Consider the following 24,356-nt stretch of genomic DNA (forward strand, 5'->3'; position numbering starts at 1 on the left):
TGTTTTGGTGGCTTGATTCTGCCACATGTGACTGCAAAGACCAAGTCACTACCAAAGGAGGTGACAAGTCGTTTTACTCTTTCAGACGGGCTGTTGCAGTCTCCACTCAGTAGTGTTTGCAAGAACTGAGTGATGGATTCAGGAATTAAGAATTCACCTTGTTCTACATCAGGTGGCCACACTTGTTTGGTGTCTTGTTTTTTAATAGCATTTCTCATCAGCAAAGCTGCCTTTGTTACAGCATCATCAGGGTTCACTGATCTGATATGTTGCAGTTCTATTTTCAAGGACAATACTGTTTTGACAAGCTCAGTCCTTGATAGGCTGTCTGGGTATAGAAGAAGCTTTCCATTTTCATCAGGAAAGATATGGATGGATCCGCCAAGCTCGTCTTCCATCCTACGGCGGATATGTTTCTTAGTTGAGTCCTTGATCTGGCTGACACCAAGAGACTTCATGGATGATTCTAGTCTTGATGAGAAGTTTGTCATGGGTATTACTTCTGGATTGGGAAAGAGTTCATTCCTAATGTATGAAAACACTTCGTCATAGGCTTTTTTTTCTGCTACCTCATACTGTTTTTCTGCATCTCCACTTTCTTTCCTTGACTTAGAGCAGGTAGCAGGCTTCCCAGATGTAATATGAGATGTGTATGCACGGTAGCAAGACCTATGATATTGGCCCTCAGCAGCAACAAGCTCTCTACTAGTGATAGCAAGCATTCTCTGGTCCAGTTTGATGACTGCTGCTTTTCTGATCATGTCATCTGCGCGCAACTCTGAACATTGTATGAGAGGTTCCCTCGTGTTTTGGCCCTTCATATACTTGCTTGATTTTTCACAGAAGATACACTTCACTTCATACACTATTGATTTGCTTGGTGCATCTCTAGATGGTCTTCTAGAAGTTTCTTCTGCTGCTACAGAGGCAGATGCTGTTTTTGAGGCAGATGCTGTTTTTAGAGTGATAGTGTCTAGTGATTTTTTCAATGTGAAGATGCTACGGCATCGACGATGATACAGTACTTTTGGAATTTCTCCTTCACACAAGTCTTTGGCTATGTCCAAAATTGGGATATGATGTCTGATTTCTGCTGCCCTCAGCAAGGACTTCCATGAGTCCATGTTTTGGGGTGACACCAGGTTTGAGTCAGAAATCCCGTCAGAGCAGTGGATGATGCACCTTGCTGCTGCCTACGACTGAAGTTGGATTCATTTTTTCACGAGGACGTGACACTCTGAAATAGACAAATTAATATTTAGTTTTTACATTAATTAGCTTGAAATCTGACGCTAATGCACTTCTAAAGTAGCACTAAACAAACAAAAGTCTCTAAACAAACAAATATATATATATATATATATATTTGTTTAAACACAAGAATAAAAAGTTTGATTTGTCTTACCAGTCAGCTGTGTCACATTCAGCTTTGATTCCTGTAAGAACTGCTCTATGATGGCGTGACTCTCTGAAATAGATAAATCAATATTTTGTTTTTACATTAGCTTGTAGATCGGCTATTCAGGGCTAATGTTCAAATTCACTTTTAGGACCCCTGCATGATGCCTTACGTTATTGCCCTTATGCAATGAAACATACAGTTAGTAACAAAATATGTCTCTAAACAATCAAATATGCTTCTTAAATTCTCATGCACATGTGTATACATATATATTGTATATGTGTTTTCATAACCCTTAACATGTAGTAACATTTAAAGTTGGATTTATCTTACCAGTCAGCTGTGACAGCTGTGTCCCATTCAGCTTTGATTCCTGAAAGAACTGCTCCACCACCAAATAATAGGCCACACCCACTTCATCAACTAATTTAATTGGACACAGGTTTGTTTAATTTATAAAAAGGAATGTCCAAAAAGAGTGTTATAGAAATTTTAATGTGCTATTGGCTGTCTGTGTTCTTTTTGGAACTGATGAAAATCCGCCTATAGAGGAAAATAACAAACAGTCAAAAAATATAAAAAGCTGCTCCTATGGAAAGTCTATCATATTTTAATTAACTTATATTGACCCTATGAACACTTTAAAATATGTAAGGTTTTGCCGCCTTTTCGGTACCGATATCTCGTCCGGCCCAATTATCGAATAATCCACTGGACCACTAGAGGCATTCAACCACTAGGGGGCTCCAAAACGCCGCCAACTGTGGGCTCGCCTGTCGTTTTTTCTCTTTTCTTTATTAATAATCAAATCAAATAAATTAATTAATTTAGTGCGTGTGTGTTCAAATACGAACCAATTAACACAGACTTTATTTGCAAATAAGAAAAAGATTATGATTGGTTACGTTTGCTGGCTGTCTGTATCACGATGAATGGGTTAAGACAAAGCCTACACGCGTTAAGACTAGAGACAACTCTGGCCACGCCCCGCGCTCTGTTGGAATGCGGAAGCGCCGAGAAACAACAACAACACCAGCAAAACTTTCAATCTCGCATTTCACACCAGAGATGAATATACTACAACAACTACATCACATTATATGATTGTTAAAGATTCGGTCGGTTAACGGGAGACCTTGAGCACAAGACAACAGGTTATTTGGGAAGAAGACCGAGGATGATGCAGGACGACAGAGGAGAAGGACTCGAACAGAGGTCCGGCACCGGTACCGGTACAGGTGTGAACAGTCCGACCCGGTGGCCCGCCGTCATTGTGTCCACGGTCGGCTCTGCTCTCGCTGTGTCCGCGGTGGGAGCTCTCTGCGCCCTGCTGTACCCCATCCTGAAAGGTGTGTGTATGTATGTTCTACTTCAGTACAATTTACCTCTATGTAAAGTAATCTACTATTTAGTAAACGAGTGACCACTGCTGTCAACACTACCATTCCTCCTATATGATGAATTGAAAATGGGGGACCCTGATGTAAACAAGACACACGTCTTTCTCTGGTCTGCATCCCCTTAACAATTGTATGTATTGAGCCGTACTGTATTGTACCCATTCTGCAATCTGTTAATAAAGTTTTCAATCAATCAACCAGGTGTCAGGCTCCTCATTCACTTCCATTCATTTTGAGGACCAAGTCTAATATCACACTTTTCTGGAAGTATAAACAAACTACTGCTGTGAAGGTATGTGTTTGTTTTGGCATGTGATGTATCTTTACAGATGTATTAATTATTACCTTTGAGAAATAAAAGCAGATCCAGTCAGTTTGTTGTAAATTGGACGTGTGTTGTGTATACAATATCATGTGTACAATATAAAGTGCGTTACAAATTGAATTTATTATTATTACTACCTGCTGCCTCGCTGGAGGAAAGATTCTAACTATTCTGTGAGAAGTTGGTCAAACTACACCTCAAGTGAGAAATAGTTAATTTACTCATAATTAAAAAAAATTCAAACATTATCTCCAAAAAACAAGTACCTTTGACTTAGAAACATATATTACACAGAATAATGTTGCTGTGATGTGTGTTTATACTTCAGAAGTATTATATTTAGATCTGGTCCTCAAAATAAATGTAAGATAATGGTGGTGTTGACAGCAGACAACAGGGACAGCAGTGGTCACTAGTCTACTAGTAGATGACTTTACATAGAGGTAAGACTGCTAAGTTACTACTAGTAGATTACTTTACATAGAGGTAAGACTGCTATCTTTTACTAGTAGATTACTTTACATAGAGGTAAGACTGCTAGCTTACTAGTAGATTACTTTAAATAAAGGCAAGACTGCTAGCTTACTAGTAGATTACTTTAAATAAAGGTAAGACTGCTGCATTTTGACAAGTTCTACTGAAGTGAAATGTCCCTTAAGTTGACACGTTATTCAATACATCATACAGACAGATGTGCAACATTGGCTTGTGAACTCAAATCGATGAACAAGCCTGTCAATCAATCAACCAACCAAGATATACGTATTGACACTACCCTTTCAATTATATTCAAAATACTGTATTTCTGTTTGTTTTTGTAACGTTGGGCCAAGTCTATGTGGCTAGCCTTTAGTTTTGATAGTATAAAACTGAGTTATTTGGATTGATATGATGAGCCAGCTGGGCCCTATTCCCCGTACCTGGTTCAACTAAGTCGATCAAGAGTCACATTATCCAGATTCAGTTAACCCGATGTTTGAAGCCGGGATTTTCCTGTTCCTCGAAGGTGGATTCAGTCTCGTTAACTCAAACCAGACTTGAGACCCAGGATAAGTGCGCGCGGCCGCTTCATTTGAAAAGCCAGCACGTATCGATAGCAGAGATCCTGATTCTCTAGCGGCATTGATTGATTAATTGATTTAAAACTTTATTAACATATTGCAGTACGGCTCAATCGCCTCGCCGACAAGTTAAATGCGTTATCTATAGGCTAATTTTAAGTCCCTCATTACCTCAATCAATCAGATTATATTTCTTTAAACTTGCCTGCTGGATTGAATAATCAAATGAGATCTTGCTAGCGAAAATAATTAGTTAAACTGTTATACAGAATAACGATACGGCTCTCTTACCCATTGATTGATGTATGGTCGATCTTTTACTTATCTCCACTGTGGTTGTAACTGAGGGGTACAATTCCCTGACTGTATTGTTAGATATGATATTTAATACCACTACCTCATGTACTTTAACTTCTGGCCACCCAGTACAAGATATAAGTATGATGAACACTTTCCCACCTGATGAAACGAATCCACACAAATGTACCAAATCGAAGGTTTAATACAGCAAAGGGTGTATACAACGATCACTTAATTACATTTATGATTTGAAATATGAAATATGCACTTTTATGGCAAATGAGTATTCGTAGGTAAATCAACATTGAATGTCCAATCTCTGGTTACGCAGGGAGTAAGTATACAACCTGGAATATTTAGGAAACGATAGCGATGGTACTTAGATGATTATAGCTGGATACACTAAAGGGGGGGGGGGGGTCCCGCTGGTTGTAAGACAGTAGGAGGGGGGGGTTAGAGAAGCCGCTGGCGGTATCCCATCTGGCCGACGGTGTCTTGGGAGAATCCAAAGTCTTGGACACGGTGCCCACAGAACCTCGGGCCGCAGACGAATACAGCTGGACCCTCTGTGGACGGTAGCTGCCGGTCCACAACGGATAGACGTGAGGCGACCTCACTGGTGTCGAGCGCCGTCTCACCTGGAGTCCTCTCCGGGGGGTAGTTCCAACACTCCGCAGTGTTGGCCTTTATCCATGGAATAATCAAAGCACACAAAGCATAATCCAAGCCGTGGAAGGCTCGCCGTCGTCCGGGTAGAGTAATCCAATATACAGGTCCAGTCTCTCTTGGCCCGGAGCTCCTCGGATGCAATCACCACTAGGTGTCTGACCAGCCTGGTTAAGCGTCCAGATAACGTCAGGAACGATGGGGGTACTGATAACTTTAGAACTCTAACCGAACGATGCACCATACATAAATAGACTATTATTAGCTTAATAGAATACGTCCAACTCGACGGTATAGTGCCAAACTATGACTATTCAACTATTAATCTACACGATATCTCAATGCCTATTCTGGGCCAAGTAGGCCCTACTACACCGCACGTGCGTCGTGGGGAGGCTTTGCGTCTGTCACTCTGTTGGAGGGTAAAGAACTGGACTAAAAGAAAGTTCTACTTTACTTGCGCCATATATATATGCGCTATGAACAAATAGTACCATTCGTATTTCGCCCGACATATTACTGCGCGGAACCGGGGGTTGCCTCGACATGTTAGGCGGCACGATTGAACTTGGACCTAGGGGTATGGCAACCTGGCGCCAGGTTCTCGTCCAATGGTAGAATGAAACTATTATGGGCTGTTTAGTAGACTAAAGGGATATTCAATGCATATTGTACAAGGAATATACAGGGGATATCAAACTATATACAAATACAATTAAATATATATACATAAATAAATATATATATTCGGTTTAATCTGATCCTTCACAACAGCCGCCCCCTAATTAGTCCCACCTAATTAGCTAAACAGAGACAGATTAACCGCACTGTCTACCACTCAAGGTCCGCTGTAAGGGTCAGTCAACTCACAAAGTCATAGGGTCATGGTCATCATCGATAGTATCTGGGAGTCGGGGCAGTTCTATGAGCCTCGCCACGGGACGTGTGTAAGTGCGCCCTTGGACGAGTACTTCAGCTGCTCGGACCTTGCCATCGGCACCGGTGATCACTTTGCTTACGCGGCCAGCCGGCCACATAGCTCTGGGTAGTGACTGGTCAATAATCATGACGACTGTTCCTTCTGTCAAATTGTCTCTCTCTTTTACCCACTTCTGGCGGGTCTGTAGAGACGGTAGGTAGTGAAGTAGGAAGCTGCTCCAAAACTTGTCAGCTAGTACTTGGCTGTACCTCCACATTCTTCGGCCGTTCGCTTCTTCAGGCCTGTACATTGTCTGGGGTAGCGTGGGGTCCAGCCGCCCCATTAGGAGTGTGTTGGGGGTGACTGGGTCGACATCTGCTACATCACTGGAGACGTAACCGAGGGGCTTTGAGTTCAATACTCCCTCGATCTCCGTGAGGACTGTCATTAGGACTTCCTCCGCCACAGTCTGGGCTCCGAGTACGGCGTACAGGGCTGTCTTTATAGAACGTACTTCTCGTTCCCAGGTTCCACCGAAGTGGGGTGCGTTCGGGGGATTAAACTGGAAGTCAATCTGGGCTGGAGCGAGGTGGGTCTTAAGTTCTGGGCCCATAGCTTGGAAGCTCTCTCTCAGCTCTCTTTCTCCGCCTTTGAAGTTGGTCCCGTGATCAGACAACAATGTAGACGGTTTTCCTTTCCGTGATGCGAATCTCCGGAAGGCCATAAGGAATGAGTCTGTGCTCATGGTCGGAAGGAGCTCGATATGTATCGCTCTGGTGGTCATGCATTTGAATACAATACCCCACCGCTTCTCGGTGCCTCTTCCTCTCTTTATATATAACGGGCCAAAGCAGTCCATGCCTGTGGAGTGGAATGGCTTGTCGCCGATTCGGAGGCGACAGGGGGGTAAGTCAGCCATCCGTGGTATGCTGGGCTGCGCGCGCCACTTACGGCAGTCTAGACAGGTTCGCTGGAAGCGCCGTACTGCTTCTCTCCCTTGCAATATCCAATAACGACGTCTGATCTCCGCGAAGACTCTCTCTGCTCCTGCGTGGTGTACATCCTCGTCGTATTTCTTTATGATCAGCTCTGTGACCTTGTGTCGGCTGTTCAAGACGATCGGGTACTTAATGTCATCTGGTAGATCGGGGGCTCTCCGCAGGCGACCACCCACTCTGATGAGATTATGGGCGTCACTCTCTGGTGCCAGGTGAATCAGTCTGCTGTCTGATGGGACGGGGTTTCCTCCCTGTAGACAGTCTAGCTCATCGGGGAACGAGTCTCTCTGGGCTCGTTGTAGTAGAAGAAGTTCTGCTTCTTCGTAGTCAGCTGCTGACATGTCAGTGGTGGACTGAATCTCTGGGTGGTGCCGCAGGAATGTTCTTTGTTGCGCACTCTCTAGGGTAATGCAGTCATCTATGTTGGGGTCTGTGGAGGCGACAGTGCTCAGTCCACAGAACATAGGTTTCTTGTTCTCAGCCTCCTCGTTACTTGCTTCCCTCGGGGTGGGTGTAGGCCAATCTCCTTCCGGGAGCTTGAGGAATGCTGGTCCGTCACTGTAGATGTTGCGACGGGTTAGGTCATCCAGAGACATTCCCCGGGTGATGACGTCAGCTGGGTTGTGTTTGGTGTCCACATACCTCCAGCTCGCTTCTTCTGTTAACTCTTGAATCTCGGTGACTCTGACTCCCACGAAGACTTTGTATCTGCATGAATCAGACTTGATCCATGTGAGTACTGTCGTGGAATCTGACCACAAGATTGTTCTATGCACCGGGATGGTGAGTTCACGTTGGATTAACGTGGCTAGATGCGCTCCTGCGAGGGCTGCGCAGAGCTCTAGACGTGGGATAGATTGTTGCTTTCGGGGGGCTATTCTTGAGCGGGCCAGGATGAAAGCAGTGTGTATCTTTCCTCCCTTCTCTTGGGCACGCAGGTAGGCCACCGATCCGTAGGCTACTTCGGAGGCGTCGCTGAAGACGTGTAGATCGATCTCGCATGTCTCTGGCCTCACTGTGGATGGGAAGTAGCTGCGGCGTATATTGACACCTGGGAGTGAGCGGAGTTCCGTCTCCCACTCTCTCCATGTTGAGGCAAGGTGTGCGGGTATTGGGTCGTCCCAGCCCTGGTCCTTGTCCCATAGTGCTCGTACAATCATCTTTGCCCTGGTGGTGTAAGGTAGAATACATCCCAACGGGTCATATTGTCTGGCGAGTGTTCTGTACACACTCCGTCTGGTGGTCGGTATCGCCGCCGACCTTCCCTGCTCTGGAGCCAAGGGTTTGTGTCTATAGTGGAGCGAGTCTGTTTTGAAGCGCCAGACTAGTCCTAGTGTCATTTCTTGGGCTTCTCCTGGGATGGTCGCCATCCAGGTCTCGCTGCTGGCAGCCTTGTCCGCGGAGGAGAGGCTGCGCAATACGTGCGGGTCACTGCTGGCCCACTGCCTGAGATCAAAGCCGCCTTTGATCAGGGAGGCGCGTAACTTGATTAGGAGAGCCTCGGCTTCTTCTTGAGTCGAGACGCTTTGTAAACAGTTGTCCACGTAGAAACTGTACTTCACACTGTGTTGGACCTCTTCATCTGCTGCTGGGTCCTCTGTGACGTGTTTCTGTAGTGCAAATGTAGCACAGCACGGGCTGCATGTGGTTCCGAAGGGGAGTACTTCCCACTGGTAGATGGATGGGTTCTCATCTCCGATATTCTCTCTCCATAGGAACCGTAGCAGAGGCTTGTCCTCCTCTACTAGTCTCACCTGCAAGAACATCCCTTTGATATCCCCGCTTATAGCCACCTTGTCCTGGCGGAAGCGCAGTAGCACGCCTAGTAGGGAGGGGCCGAGTGTGGGTCCGGGCAAGAGCTCTTTATTCAGATTTTGGGATCCGATCTGGTAGCTGCAGTTAAACACAATGCGATCCTTGCCGTTGTGATGGACCTTGTGATGCGGCACATACCATGATTCGGTCGTCTGATCGGCCTCTTTAATGTCAATCTTTGTTACGTGTCCCGCTGTGATTAGCTTCTCAATCTCAGCTCGGTACACACTCTCTCTTGATCGATAACAGCGCCGGTTGGACTTTATCCATTGACTCACTTCTTCTGCATTCATCTTTGTGAATAGGTCACATTGTGACAGCCAGTGTTCTTTCTCACAGTAGGGACACGCTATCTTCCACTTCTCTTTTCTCGAGGGGGTGCTGTGACTCTTACTGCTCGGTACTGACTCTGATTGGTGCATGACAGTCACCGATCTTCTTCCATCATTTATTCTCCTGGGTCCCTCTCTGGAGCTTGGCGTGCTCCGCCCGAAGGTGTCCAGTCGTAAGCTGCTGACTTCTCTCGCCAGGAAGTCGGCTAGATCAAGGAGGGATGGCTCGGGGCCGTCGGGATCCCGGTAATCCCTCTGCCGCCTAAAGCGCTCCTGTCTTGCGGGTGGCAGCTTCTCCAAAATCCTCTCGACGTTAGAGTTGGCGTATAGCTCATGCAAGCCCTTCTCCCGTTGCGCTCCCAGCATCCCTACCAGGGACTGCACTTTGATTGACAGGCTGTCTAGTGAGCGATTGTCTGTGGCTGGGGGTAGGCAGTCAATATGCCTTATCTCCTGGATTACGTAATCCCATATACGTCCATATCTCTGATCCAGCGCTGCAAGGGCGGCTGTGTATGGAGTCGAAGAGGTAGCATAGGCTAGCGCTATATTGTGCGCTCGCGGTACTTTCAGGTGCTTCAGTAATATTGCATACTTGTGGCGTTCATCAGCGACATCCACCATCATTGTCTCTAAGCACATCCGGAGCTCCGTGTACTGTGCTCGACTCTCATAGGCGAAGTCTGGGAATGACGGTGTGGCATTGTATGACGCCGTGGATGGCTGATACATCGGCGAGCGTTGGGGGAGAGACCTCCTGGGCGAGTCCCCTCTTGCGCCTCGCTGTGGGCTGGTACTGGCAGGGTACCATGGCCCGCTGGTCCAGGTGCTGTTCCTCGGGGCTGGTCGTGCGTCGTGCTCACCCGTGAATAGAGTCGGGGGTCTGTAGCGCAGCGCCGCGGGGGTATAGCCTGGACTGTATGGGACCTCCTGGTCCGGTGGAGTACTGTGCTGTCGTCGGGCTTGGTTCTCCTCCTCTCCCTCTTCTTCCTCTATCAGATCTTCCAGATCCTGTAATCGTTTATTTAGCTTCTCCGCAGTGTATGCCGCTCCTTCCTTGTAGCTGGGTCTCGCTTGGACCGGTATGGGAAGGGGGTCTGCGGGGGGTCTAGACTCGGTCTGTTGGTCAAGTTCAGGGTCGCTTGCTCGTTGAGGAGACGCTGCTCTTGACTGTTGTCTCGACGAGTTCCTTGAACCCCTGGCGGAGGGAGAGGGAGTTGTCCTTTTGATCAGCTGCTCTATTAGTTGCGCTTGTAGTCTGTCGCGCTCTGCGTCTCTTTGGGCACCGGCAGCGGCACGCTGGGCGTCGGCCCGGTCTCTTGCCATATTCTCTTCTGTCTGGAAGCGTCTCATCTCCAGGCGCGTGCGCTGTTCTTCGCTCCGTTGCTGTGCTTGGAGGTGTTCGCGCTCGCTGGTCGCCTGGGCTTGGAGACGTTCGCGCTCGCTAAGCGTCTGTGCTTGGAGCCGATCGCGTTCGGTAGAGGCTGTCAGGCTGAGGAGGAACGCCTGTTGTAGTATCCTCTCCGCTTCGCTGGGGGAAGGCGGTTGTGGAGGTGAGCCGCTCCTGCGTGAGCCGCTCCTGGGGGTACTCGTTGGGGAGTCCTGGAGCTCTAGTTCCTCGGCGCTCTCCTCCTCTTCTTCCGTGCAGAGTTCTCTCTCTGTAGGGTTGTCTTCCTCCCGGGGCTGGTCGGGGACTACTTCTTGAGTAGTGGCGGGGGGTAAAGGCATGTCAATTCCCTCCTGGTCCCCACCGTGAGCTTGGTCAGTTACATTAGGACCTACTAGGGCCTCTGTGGTCGGGGAAACCTGCTCGTTAAGGTCAGACATAATTTTACTTTCTACTTTTACCGCGTTTACCGTTTGTCGAAGGCTAGGTAGTTGACTGACAGTGTAAGCCTCTAAGTACTGAGGTGTCTGTCGTCTGCGCTGCGGGCGTTCTAGGTTAGGAGGATCGTTTCGTGGAGTGTTCATCATAGGCCATTTCGATATTAATAACACTATATTAATATTACACTAGTTACCATCCGGCTCGAAGGACCAATTGTAACTGAGGGGTACAATTCCCTGACTGTATTGTTAGATATGATATTTAATACCACTACCTCATGTACTTTAACTTCTGGCCACCCAGTACAAGATATAAGTATGATGAACACTTTCCCACCTGATGAAACGAATCCACACAAATGTACCAAATCGAAGGTTTAATACAGCAAAGGGTGTATACAACGATCACTTAATTACATTTATGATTTGAAATATGAAATATGCACTTTTATGGCAAATGAGTATTCGTAGGTAAATCAACATTGAATGTCCAATCTCTGGTTACGCAGGGAGTAAGTATACAACCTGGAATATTTAGGAAACGATAGCGATGGTACTTAGATGATTATAGCTGGATACACTAAAGGGGGGGGGGGTCCCGCTGGTTGTAAGACAGTAGGAGGGGGGGGTTAGAGAAGCCGCTGGCGGTATCCCATCTGGCCGACGGTGTCTTGGGAGAATCCAAAGTCTTGGACACGGTGCCCACAGAACCTCGGGCCGCAGACGAATACAGCTGGACCCTCTGTGGACGGTAGCTGCCGGTCCACAACGGATAGACGTGAGGCGACCTCACTGGTGTCGAGCGCCGTCTCACCTGGAGTCCTCTCCGGGGGGTAGTTCCAACACTCCGCAGTGTTGGCCTTTATCCATGGAATAATCAAAGCACACAAAGCATAATCCAAGCCGTGGAAGGCTCGCCGTCGTCCGGGTAGAGTAATCCAATATACAGGTCCAGTCGCTCTTGGCCCGGAGCTCCTCGGATGCAATCACCACTAGGGGTCTGACCAGCCTGGTTAAGCGTCCAGATAACGTCAGGAACGATGGGGGTACTGATAACTTTAGAACTCTAACCGAACGATGCACCATACATAAATAGACTATTATTAGCTTAATAGAATACGTCCAACTCGACGGTATAGTGCCAAACTATGACTATTCAACTATTAATCTACACGATATCTCAATGCCTATTCTGGGCCAAGTAGGCCCTACTACACCGCACGTGCGTCGTGGGGAGGCTTTGCGTCTGTCACTCTGTTGGAGGGTAAAGAACTGGACTAAAAGAAAGTTCTACTTTACTTGCGCCATATATATATGCGCTATGAACAAATAGTACCATTCGTATTTCGCCCGACATATTACTGCGCGGAACCGGGGGTTGCCTCGACATGTTAGGCGGCACGATTGAACTTGGACCTAGGGGTATGGCAACCTGGCGCCAGGTTCTCGTCCAATGGTAGAATGAAACTATTATGGGCTGTTTAGTAGACTAAAGGGATATTCAATGCATATTGTACAAGGAATATACAGGGGATATCAAACGATATACAAATACAATTAAATATATATACATAAATAAATATATATATTCGGTTTAATCTGATCCTTCACAACAGTGGTGTAACGGGTTCTTCTTTTGACTTTCACGCAGACGACCGGGGTTCGAAACCTAGTCTTTTCCTTCTTTTTGCAATATAGGAATAATTCAATTTGGTGCACGTTGAGAGCTATATAAAGAATGACATCCTCAATGCATGTAGATTTATAATATTTTAACTTAAAACTAGGCTACCTTTGCGTATAATCATTAATATTATATTCCAAAAAATTATATTGGAAACACGGGGTTTCGAACACCGGTCGCCGGGTTGCCAGGATTGAGCACTACCGCTACGCCACTGTGCCAGATGGGATCAATTCATTGTTTATACATTAATGAACGAGAGACCCGTGTTTAGAATAACCACATAATGTGTACATCGCACCGAGCGAGCGCCACGGTATATAACGTGCATTATTTAGGACAAAGTGAATTTAGTATCAGCATTTTGGGTCTATTTTACATTTCAAAAGCCCCCTCTGGAAGAATGGAGCACAAAAACGTAATTCAGAATGGTATAATGCAGATCCTAGACTGTGGGAATAATTTCAGGAAACGCGCTGTCACTTCTTTGCGGGGGCGTGGCGATGGTTCATCCGGCTAACTTGAACTTAAACCCTGCTCTCGACCAGGCTCAAACTTTTTGATCTGTTGTCATGGTGATTTAGACAATCCAGCTTCGGGGAACGGGAAAGTCCGGCTTAAGTCAGACTTGACCGAAAGTTATCCGGCTAACTCAGTTATCCAGGTACGGGGAACGGGGCCCAGACAGATATTCAGGAGACGAAGGTGAAGTCAATCGATGGTATTTATTGACAGAAACACAGAGAACGAGGAACAGTCCTGGAGACCACAGCCCTCCATGGGGGCTGCAAGGCTCCAGAATGATGACACAATCATGGCTTAAATACTATGTGGGTTCCAAATTTAGCGAGCCACTGGTTAATAAATAGTTAATAATAATAATAATAATAATAATAATAATAATAATAATAATAATAATAATAATAATAATAATAATAATAATAATAATAATAATAATAATAATTAATAATAATAATAATAATAGAAGATTCCATTTGTGGGGCAAATCTCAAAGCGCTACAGTTAAAATAACTTAAAAACTAGCGAGAATAAAGGAAAGAAAGAATATAAAAATAGGCAAGACTAAAACATAGAATAACAGAAACATAGAATAAATAAAACTGATAAAAGAAATTGGTAAAAGAACATAAAATGTGTTGAGCAAAAAAAAAAGATGATCAGGCTTGGTCGTATATGGTCATATGTGGGGTTATATGTGAGCTGTTGCTGAATCTGATAATATGTCCATCTTTGCTCCTCCTCAGTGGCCTCACTGGCCTGTGCCCGGAGGCCGATATAGCCAAGCATTAGGTCACACAGGTCATCAGGTCAAAGTATTCTGGGTGCCTGCCTGGGTGCCTCCTGGCACATTCCAGGGACCCATGTATTCATGGTGAGGAGCTGGATATAAAATATTAAACAGTAATGAACTGAAAATACCTATCACTATTCATAACGAGGGCTGAGAAGGTGAAGAAGCTTGATACATTGGTATTATCTATTGTTGTTATCTATTGTTTCATGGTAGTGATTTTAAATCATATTTAAAGGAACACGCCAACTTTTTGGGAAATTAGCTTATTTGCCATCTACCCTGGAGTTTTCTAAGCAGATATATACTCAGAAATATTTTTTGCTGAACCACTGCTGACTGGGCGCAGTGATTTCATTACCTCAAAAGCACAGTTTTTCAAAAATCAATAGGGCTTTTGAGGTGATGAAATCACTGCGCCCAGGCAGCAGTGGTTCGGCAACAAATATATTAACCTGTATATATATCTGCTTAGAAAACGAAAATGTTATTTTTTTTTAAATGTGTTTCTCCACATGGTAAATACACAGGTCACAACATGTTTACAGGAAAGTTTTGGAGTTGTATTTGGAGTGTATTTCATAACTGTTGGGAACTAGGCTACACTGGCACACCTACTTCCAGTGAATGACGCTAAGCTAGGCTAACGGTTGCGGCTGTTCCCCAAGCCTAATGCATGCACAGAGAAGAAAATGGTATGTATCTGCTTGTCTAACTCCAGGGTAGATGGCAAATAAGCTAATTTCCCAAGAAGTTGGCATGTTCCTTTAATGAGGCTATGGGGGCTAGGGGTTAGGGCAGGTGTTTACTGATATTTATGGTTTTTACCATCAGAGCTGCGGGCTGAGAGAGTCAGAATGGAGGATGGGACTGAGGCCAGGATGCTGGGTGAGTGGCCCCATCAACACATACCATACAAGACTGTTATCTACACCTACTGGAATATACAACTGTTATCTACATACAGTACCTACTGGAATATACAACTGTTATCTACATACAGTACCTACTGGAATATAAGACTGTTATCTACATACAGTACCTACTGGAATATACAACTGTTATCTACATACAGTACCTACTGGAATATAAGACTGTTATCTACATACAGTACCTACTGGAATATACAACTGTTATCTACATACAGTACCTACTGGAATATACAACTGTCATACAGTACCTACTGGAATATACAACTGTTATCTACATACAGTACCTACTGGAATATACAACTAAGACTGTTATCTACATACAGTACCTACTGCAATATACAACTAAGACTGTTATCTACATACAGTACTTACTGTATGTACTGTATAGCGGCACGGTGGTGTAGTGGTTAACACTGTCACCTCACAGCAAGAAGGTCCAGGGTTCGATTCCCGCTTGGGGACCAGGTTTCCATGATGCCAGTTACCCAGGTGGGGTATCTCCCAGGCCTTTCTGTGTGGAGTTTGCATGTTCTCCCCGTGCTCGCAAGGGTTTCCCCCCGATAAGATAAACCCAATGGAAAAACATGCACAACAATAGATCGCTAACGCTGTGGCGTCCTTGACGAAGACGGACAGGAGCACTTGGATTGGTCCCCTGGCGCGGCTCACGTTGATGCCTGTCTGCTCCCGGCTGCCCTTGGGGGGGGGAAGGACGACGGGATGGGTTAATCGCAGATACGAATTGCATGCATGCATCGCATGTGTGCCGATTGATGACCTCTGAGCAGGTCCTAAATTATTATTATTATTATTAATATAGAACTAAGACTGTTATCTACATACAGTACTTACTGGAATATAGAACTAAGACTGTTATCTACATACAGTACCTACTGGAATATACAACTAAGACTGTTATCTACATACAGTACTTACTGCAATATACAACTAAGACTGTTATCTACATACAGTACCTACTGGAATATAGAACTAAGACTGTTATCTACATACAGTACCTACTGGAATATAGAACTAAGACTTATCTACATACAGTACTTACTGGAATATACAACTAAGACTGTTATCTACATACAGTACTTACTGGAATATAGAACTAAGACTGTTATCTACGTACAGTACTTACTGGAATACTGGAAATATAATATCCAGGGGTTAGGAGTGTCATGGTGATATCAGTGACAGCTGTAGTCTCTCTCTCTCTCTCTCTCTCTCTCTCTCTCTCTCTCTAGGGTTTTGGAGTGTCATGGTGATATCAGTGACAGCTGTAGTCTCTCTCTCTCTCCCCAGGGTTTTCGAGTGTCATGGTGATATCAGTGACAGCTGTAGTCTCTCTCTCTCTCTCTCTCTCTCTCTCTCTCTAGGGTTTTGGTGTGTCATGGTGATATCAGTGACAGCTGTAGTCTCTCTCTCTCTCTCTCTCTTCAGGGTTTTGGAGTGTCATGGTGATATCAGTGACAGCTGTAGTCTCTCTCTCTCTCTCTCTCTCTCTCTCTCTCTCTCTAGGGTTTTGGAGTGTCATGGTGATATCAGTGACAGCTGTAGTCTCTCTCTCTCTCTCCAGGGTTTAGGAGTGCCATGGTGATATCAGTGACAGCTGTAGTCTCTCTCTCTCCAGGGTTTAGGAGTGTCATGGTGATATCAGTGACAGCTGTAGTCTCTCTCTCCAGGGTTTTGGAGTGTCATGGTGATATCAGTGACAGCTGTAGTCTCTCTCTCTCTCTCTCTCTCTCTCTCCAGGGTTTAGGAGTGTCATGGTGATATCAGTGACAGCTGTAGTCTCTCTCTCCAGGGTTTTGGAGTGTCATGGTGATATCAGTGACAGCTGGTTGTATCTGCTGCGGTCTCTCCTGGACGCTCACATACTTGGACTCCTACGAGCCCGGCATGGCCCCCCCCACCCCGCTGGCACTGGCACGCCTCAGGTAACGCACACACACACACACACTGGGCCCTCTGGTAGAAAGACAACCTGAACAGTGATACGATGGGCCCTAGAGCCAATACACAGAAGGTTAACCCTTTCACTGCCACACAACAGCAGGTAACCATCGGTAGTGTGATAGTAAAGGGTTAACCTTCTGTAGTGTGGCAGTGAAAGGGTTAATATGACTTGCACTCCTTAACTAGATCAGTGCCGGCCATTTAACATTGAAAACCCTGTTGAGTGCCAGCATCCACTTCAATGATAGCGTTAAAAACGCATAATCTATGTTTTAAATTATGGCTATGTGTCTAATCTGCCCGTCGCTTATCAATGACTTGTTTGCAGTCAACATTGTCGAAACGGATTGTTTTTTAATTGGTTCATATCCTTTTTATAGCATTTCGAAAAGCTATCGTTTTCTCAAAAATTTTCGGAAAATAGAAAGATTCCCTCATAAGTAGGGATGCCCCGATCACGTTTTTTGCCACCGATACCGATCACCGATCGTCGTGAGCCATATCGGCCGATACCGATCCGATACCGATCGTTTTTGATTAAAAAGAAATTAAAATTTATTTTATATAAAAAGTTTTTTTTTTTTTTTTTTATAAAATATATATATTATATAATTAGACTTGTACTTGTATTATCTGCGAGACATCGCCACCACGCAACAAGTCAAAATGCTCGCTATCTGCAAACAGCTCCACTGTCTGTGTGTACTCTAGTAGCCCTAGCTCCAAAAAGGATTCTCCGGCGCTGCAGCGGGACCCTATTGCCTTGGTAACGTTATGCTTTGGTCATTTCACATTCAGCAAGCCCTCAGCTCGAATACGCATTCAATCAATGTTATAAGACATTGATATCAGGAGCTATCTGTAGCTACTGCTAGCCGGCTAGATGACGTTAAGACAACTATTTAGTTCAATCGGACATTTCGTTTTGAACCGTGAACTAACGTCAGCTAACGCAAGCTAACGCAAGCTAACGCAAGCTAACGGAGATATCAACATGGGCTACTAGACTTCCTGGGGCATTTGTTGATATCCGGAGCTATCAGTAGCTAGCCGGCTAAATACCGTTAGACAATGCCTACTAAAAGTGAATAGTTGACTGGGTAATTTTGTTTAAACAGTAACGATAGCTAGGTAGCTAACGGTAGCTCAGGTCGAATGCACTATCTAGACTCAGCAGAGGAGGTCCGCCTCCTCTGTGTTTACAAACTCTACACGGGTACGGGCGGGGCTAGGGAGGAGGAGCAGTTTGCAGGTCCTGTGCGTCTGAGACAAGCGAGTGAGATATCCACTTGATCAGTTTCCGCGATCGGCGAATATGACTAATTATCGGAATTCCCCGATCGCATATTTATACTGATTATCGGCCGATAACGATCGGTGGCCGATCGATCGGGGCATCCCTACTCATAAGCGGCATTTATTGGAATATTCTCGAATACACTAGACACGTTGTCATTTGTCGGCCTATTTATGAATCGTTTTCAAATAAACGCTAGATTATCGATAGTATATGTGTACGCTATAGAAGCGAGCTGAGAAATCGATTCTCTCATTTCCTCAACATCACATACACACACATACACACATACGGGACACGCTGTTATCTCAGTGAATACAGCTCTGATTATCCTAAAACTGGTAACATAGACTCCTTACCTTAGATCAGATGTTCTCCAAAAAGATTATTCCAATTCCTGATCGCCATTCCAAATATCGATCGCGTTTATTGATTATTGGCTGCTGTAAATATATATTCCACGCTGCTTTCCAACTCGCGATCACTTCCCTCATCATCAGATCCCTCGCCAGCATAATGGAGCCAGTTGGCTCCCCCCACAGGGATCCAGCAGTATAATCGAATGGCCTGCAGTTACACAGGGATAGACGATAGGGGGCGGTATTTTCCCATCGGGGCTCCTAGAGGGGCTGCTGTACCAACGGGAGACTCGGTTGATGAAATGAATTCAGATCGCTAATAAAAAGAAAAAACGACAAAACGTCGTCGGCACTCAACGGGGGGCATGATAAGACGACATAACACGTCGCTGGCACTCAAAGTGTTAAGAGATAAGGAATGCAAAGAAATAGAGTGTCTTGGCCAGTTCTTTGTCGCAGGAGAGAGAGAGAATAGGAGGAGAAGAGACCTAGAGATCGGACTTGTGATCTTTGTTAATTTCTTTGTTACATTTCCTGTTTCTACTAAGTGACTTTTTCTCCGTGGTTCATTCTGTTAGAATCCTCTGTTAATTCAATGAACTTCTTTCTGTTATACATTGAACTGGACCGTGTACGCTATCTTCATTTTGCTCCGGGGAGGCTCAGTGGAGAGATACAGAACAGAAGTGTTGGGGCTGTCCCAGCTCAGTGGAGATACAGAACAGAGGTGTTGGGGCTGTCCCAGCTCAGTGGGGATACAGAACAGAAGTGTTGGGGCTGTCCCAGCTCAGTGGAGAGATACAGAACAGAAGTGTTGGGGCTGTCCCAGCTCAGTGGAGATACAGAACAGAAGTGTTGGGGCTGTCCCAGCTCAGTGGAGATACAGAACAGAAGTGTCGGGGCTGTCCCAGCTCAGTGGGGATACAGAACAGAAGTGTCGGGGGCTGTCCCAGCTCAGTGGAGATACAGAACAGAAGTGTTGGGGCTGTCCCAGCTCAGTGGAGATACAGAACAGAAGTGTTGGGGCTGTCCCAGCTCAGTGGAGATACAGAACAGAAGTCGGGGGCTGTCCCAGCTCAGTGGAGATACAGAACAGAAGTGTCGGGGGCTGTCCCAGCTCAGTGGAGATACAGAACAGAAGTGTCGGGGGCTGTCCCAGCTCAGTGGAGATACAGAACATATATATTTTCTATATTATATCCACAATCATTCATCTAAAAAATTGTATGGGCGTAAATACATGTTAAGATATTCAAAATCGTCACAGCAGTATAGTTTGTTTATACTTCAGAAGTATGATATTTGAACGCGGTCCCCAAAATGAATGGAAGCGAATGAGGCGCCTGACGCCTGACACCTGGGAGGAATGGGGGCGTGCTGCAGCGTTGGGGATGTTTAAAAAATATAATTTAATATATGATATAATATAATAATAATCTGGTCAGCAGCCTCCACTGATGTAGCGTGATTCAAACCCCCTCAATGTGCAGTTTCTAGTTAATCAGTCAGTTACGCAGCCTCCACTGATGTACAGTGACTAGTGAATCCGGTAGTTGGTTTATGACGTTACGAGTTAATCAGTCAGCAGCCTCCACTGATGTTATGACGTTACAAACGCGAAATAACATTATACATTATACTCCGCGAAATAACATTATACATTATGCTCCGCGCTTCATTCATTTCATTTGGGACCTCTGTCGCTTGCAGGGACCTCTGCCGCGCTCGCGGCAAAAGGGGGCGGGGGGTCGTGGCCAATCAGAGAAAAGCTGAACACAAGTTGGTTGCCTTTAATATTCACGCGTCCCAGCTCAGTGGAGAGATACAGAATTCCCACCGGCAGACGATGCCTTGTTAAAGAAACAAACACAACGCATGAGACAATCAATTTGAGATGATCAACGAGCTGGACCCGATATCTAACAATAACCTGAATAACCTTATATAATATGTATAATCATTATAATACAGTATTAATCATTATGATACAGTATAAATTATATTCAGTATTAATCATTATAATAGTGCATATGAATTATATTCTGTATGTATTCATTAGTATTCATGTGTCATTCAGTATGAATCATTATGATAGATACAGTATACATTATATTCAGTATTAATCATTATAATACAGTATAAACTATATTCAGTATTAATCATTATGATACAGTATAAATGATATTCAGTATTAATAATTATAATACAGTATTAATCATTATGATACAGTACATATTATATTCAGTATTAATCATAATACAGTATACATTATATTCAGTATTAATCATTATAATACAGTATAAACTATTCAGTATTAATCATTATAATACAGTATAAACTATATTCAGTATTAATCATTATGATACAGTATAAACTATATTCAGTATTAATCATTATACATTATATACAGTATTAATCATTATAATACAGTATAAACTATATTCAGTTTTTTATTTTTTATTATTATCTTTTCCCTCCTTTTTCCGATTTTTTCTCCCCTCCCAATGTTAGTCGTTATGCCAATTCCCAATCCCCTTCCTGGTCGCTGCTCACTCTACCCCCTACCGTCGGTCTGGGAGGGCGGAGACTATCACATGCTTCCTCCGACACATGTGTAGCCAGCACACCACTTCTTTTCACCTGGCAGCGCGGACTCTCACTGGGAGAGTGTAACGTGTGGAAGGTCACACTACCTCTCTTAGATCCTTCCCTCGCTGTGCAGGCGCCCCGACCGAACTGTAGGAGTCGCTGTCCACAACGACCCAGACCCACCCACCAGCTTCCCTCCCGCTGACTCTGCCAATCGAGCCAGTATGACGGCCGGCCAAGCCGGAAGCAACGCTGACAGCTGGATTCGATACCAGTGTCTCTGGCGTTGGTGACAAGCGCCTTGTCCGCTGCGCCACCCAGCCGCCTTATATTCAGTATTAATCATAATACAGTATAAACTATTCAGTATAAATCATTATGATACAGTACATATTATATTCAGTATTAATCATAATACATTATATTCAGTATTAATCATTATAATACAGTATAAACTATATTCAGTATTAACACTTTCAGTGCCACGAGGTGGCGCCAGAGTTAGCGCTTGAATGCCACCATCCACTTTAATGTTAGCGTTAATATCGCCTAATCTATGTTTTAAATTGTGTCTAATCTGCCCGTCGCTTATCAAAGAATCCTTTTCCAGTCAGTGCTGTCAAGGCAGATTGGTTTTTTATCGCTTCATTTCCGTTTGAGAGCATTTTGAAAAGCACCCGTTTTGAGGTAAAAAAACAGCCTATTCTGGGCCATTCTATGATAATCGTCTTTTACTGGAATATTCCAGAACGTTGATATTTGTCGGCCTATTTATGAATAGTTTTCAAATAAACGCTAGATGATCAATATTATACGTACACGCACGCCCAATCGAGCCGCGCACGGATAATCGTCGTGTTCATTTCCTTTTGGATTTTTACAGTGAAACCGAAAGAGGACATTTCACAAAACAGCTTATATCTTCATCAAAATGAGTCTGATTATCCTAACACTGATAACATAGATTCCTTACCTGACATCAGATGGTATCCAACTGGTATATTCCAATTCCTGATCACCATTAGAAAAAATCGATAAGTGTATAAATCCAACGTGTGTACAGTGCAGTACATGATTCCGCGGGGCTCAGAGGCTCCAGAATGAACTCTGATAACCCCGGCTGCATCAGTGGACTGGAAAATGTGGAGTACAGGATTTTTTCCCCCATACATTTTCATTGAGTCCATTCCAAAATCCCTTATGTCATCTGGGAGACGATAGGGGGCGCTTTTTTCCACATCTGATCGCCGGTGGCTCTCGGGTAGACTAGGGTAGGCTCGCGTGATGCAATATGATTTCAGATCGCTAAAAAAAAAATCAGAGAAATCTCGTGAGTGGCTTTCAACGAAATATTAATAATTCCGAGAAAACTTGTGAGTGGCAGTGAAAGTGTTAATCATTATAATACAGTATAAACTATATTCAGTATTAATCATTATGATACAGTATAAATTATATTCAGTATTAATCATTATGATACAGTACATATTCTATTTAGTATTAATCATTATAATACAGTATAAACTATATCCAGTATTAATCATTATAATACAGTATAAACTATATCCAGTATTAATCATGATACAGTATAAACTATATTCAGTATTAATCATTATAATACAGTGTATATCTTGTGTCTTCCTCAGGCGTGCTCCAGGCCAGTCTCTCCATGTGGGCTACGGTGTCGCTGTCCTCAACGGTGTCGTGGCAACGCTGGCTGGCATCTGGAGCCTCGCCTGACACACACACGCACACAAGCACGTCATTAGCTAGGACTCACACACACTCTGACCTCTGGACCACAGACGACTCACATGCCCCGGAAACAATAAATAATAGAATGTTTATATCCCCTGCACTACCACACACACAGCTATAACATGCACGAACAATAGGCAATTATATAGACTTGTAATGTGTGTAAATGGACTGCATTTATATAACAGCTTTTATCCAAAGCGCTTTAGAACTTATGCCTCACATTCACTCACTCACGGCGGAGGCGACCATGCGAGGTGCCCACCTGCTCATCAGGAGCAGTTAGGGGTTAAGTGTCTTGCTCAAGGTGCCGACCTGCTCATTGGGAGCAGTTAGGGGTTAAGTGTCTTGGGAGCAGTTAGGGGTTAAGTGTCTTGCCCAAGGACACATCGCCGGAGCCCCTGAACAGAACAATAAGCTCCACTTTGAGCCTTCACCACAGCTACTGGTGGTTCATGTCACTGCACTGACCCACACCTGCCCAGAGAAACACAATGTTCTATTCATTATTGTAACTACCCTGTCATGGTTTATTTTAAGAATGTATATATCCCCGACTGCATTTTTATTCTTATTTGTGATTCTTGACAACCTAAATGTTTATTGTGAGCGATCTGTAGTGCTGGACAATGAAGTACTTCTATAGATCACTGCATTTTAACAGCAAAACGATATCAAGACATGGTTTACAAACATCATGATTTCAAGGCATCACAGGGCGAGTACTTGATATACATTCCTTCAGGGACGTGCAGACATGTGGAGGGGCATGAAGTCACGTGTTCCACAGGCAGGTGAGGATGAGGGGCATGAAGTCACGTGTTCCACAGGCAGGTGAGGATGAGGGGCATGAAGTCACGTGTTCCACAGGCAGGTGAGGATGAGGGGCATGAAGTCACGTGTTCCACAGGCAGGTGAGGATGCAGTAACTGGGCGACTTGGTCGACACAGGTGACGATGACACTCCGGTAAAAGTCCTCCGTTCAAATTCTACTTAAGTAAAAGTAAAGAAGTATTCGCTATTGAATGTACTTAACTTAAGTATCTAAAGTAAAATTATACATTCTACATGATGTTTGTGTGTTCCAGTGCTTGGGAGCGTTCAACCCTCAATCCATTGGCCTCTACAGGTTAAAGTGGTATGTGGTGCAGTTATGCTGCTCTGATTAAAGCTTATGTTAAAGTGGTATGTGGTCGTTATGCTGCTCTGATTAAAGGTCATGTTAAAGTGGTATGTGGTGCAGTTATGCTGCTATGATTAAAGCTTATGTTAAAGTGGTATGTGGTCGTTATGCTGCTCTGATTAAAGGTTATGTTAAAGTAATGTGGTCGTTATGCTGCTCTGATTAAAGGTCATGTTAAAGTGGTATGTGGTGCAGTTATGCTGCTCTGATTAAAGGTCATGTTAAAGTGGTATG

The 24,356-nt window shown here is 44.5% G+C and overlaps 1 protein-coding gene across 1 annotated transcript; it reads left to right on the forward strand.

Moving 5' to 3' along the window:
- The first annotated feature begins 2,419 nt into the window (after positions 1 to 2,419).
- On the forward strand, positions 2,420 to 24,125 carry arl6ip6 (ADP-ribosylation factor-like 6 interacting protein 6). The gene is made up of 4 exons (XM_084324089.1): positions 2,420 to 2,751; positions 14,876 to 14,929; positions 16,784 to 16,916; positions 22,827 to 24,125. The coding sequence occupies exons 1-4, from the start codon at positions 2,580 to 2,582 to the stop codon at positions 22,918 to 22,920; spliced, it is 453 nt and encodes a 150-aa protein (XP_084180215.1). The 5' UTR covers positions 2,420 to 2,579; the 3' UTR covers positions 22,921 to 24,125.
- Positions 24,126 to 24,356: the final 231 nt, after the last annotated feature.

This window comes from Notolepis coatsorum (genome assembly GCF_963971535.1).
Source record: "Notolepis coatsorum genome assembly, chromosome: 1".
Classification (NCBI taxonomy): domain Eukaryota; kingdom Metazoa; phylum Chordata; class Actinopteri; order Aulopiformes; family Paralepididae; genus Notolepis; species Notolepis coatsorum.

Coding starts and splice junctions, on each gene's coding strand:
- arl6ip6 (XM_084324089.1), top strand. CDS start 2,580: ATGATGCAGGACGACAGAGGAGAAGGACTCGAACAGAGGTCCGGCACC. Junction 2,752..14,875: donor GCTGTACCCCATCCTGAAAG/GTGTGTGTATGT, acceptor TTTTACCATCAG/AGCTGCGGGCTGAGAGAGTC. Junction 16,917..22,826: donor CTGGCACTGGCACGCCTCAG/GTAACGCACACA, acceptor TGTCTTCCTCAG/GCGTGCTCCAGGCCAGTCTC.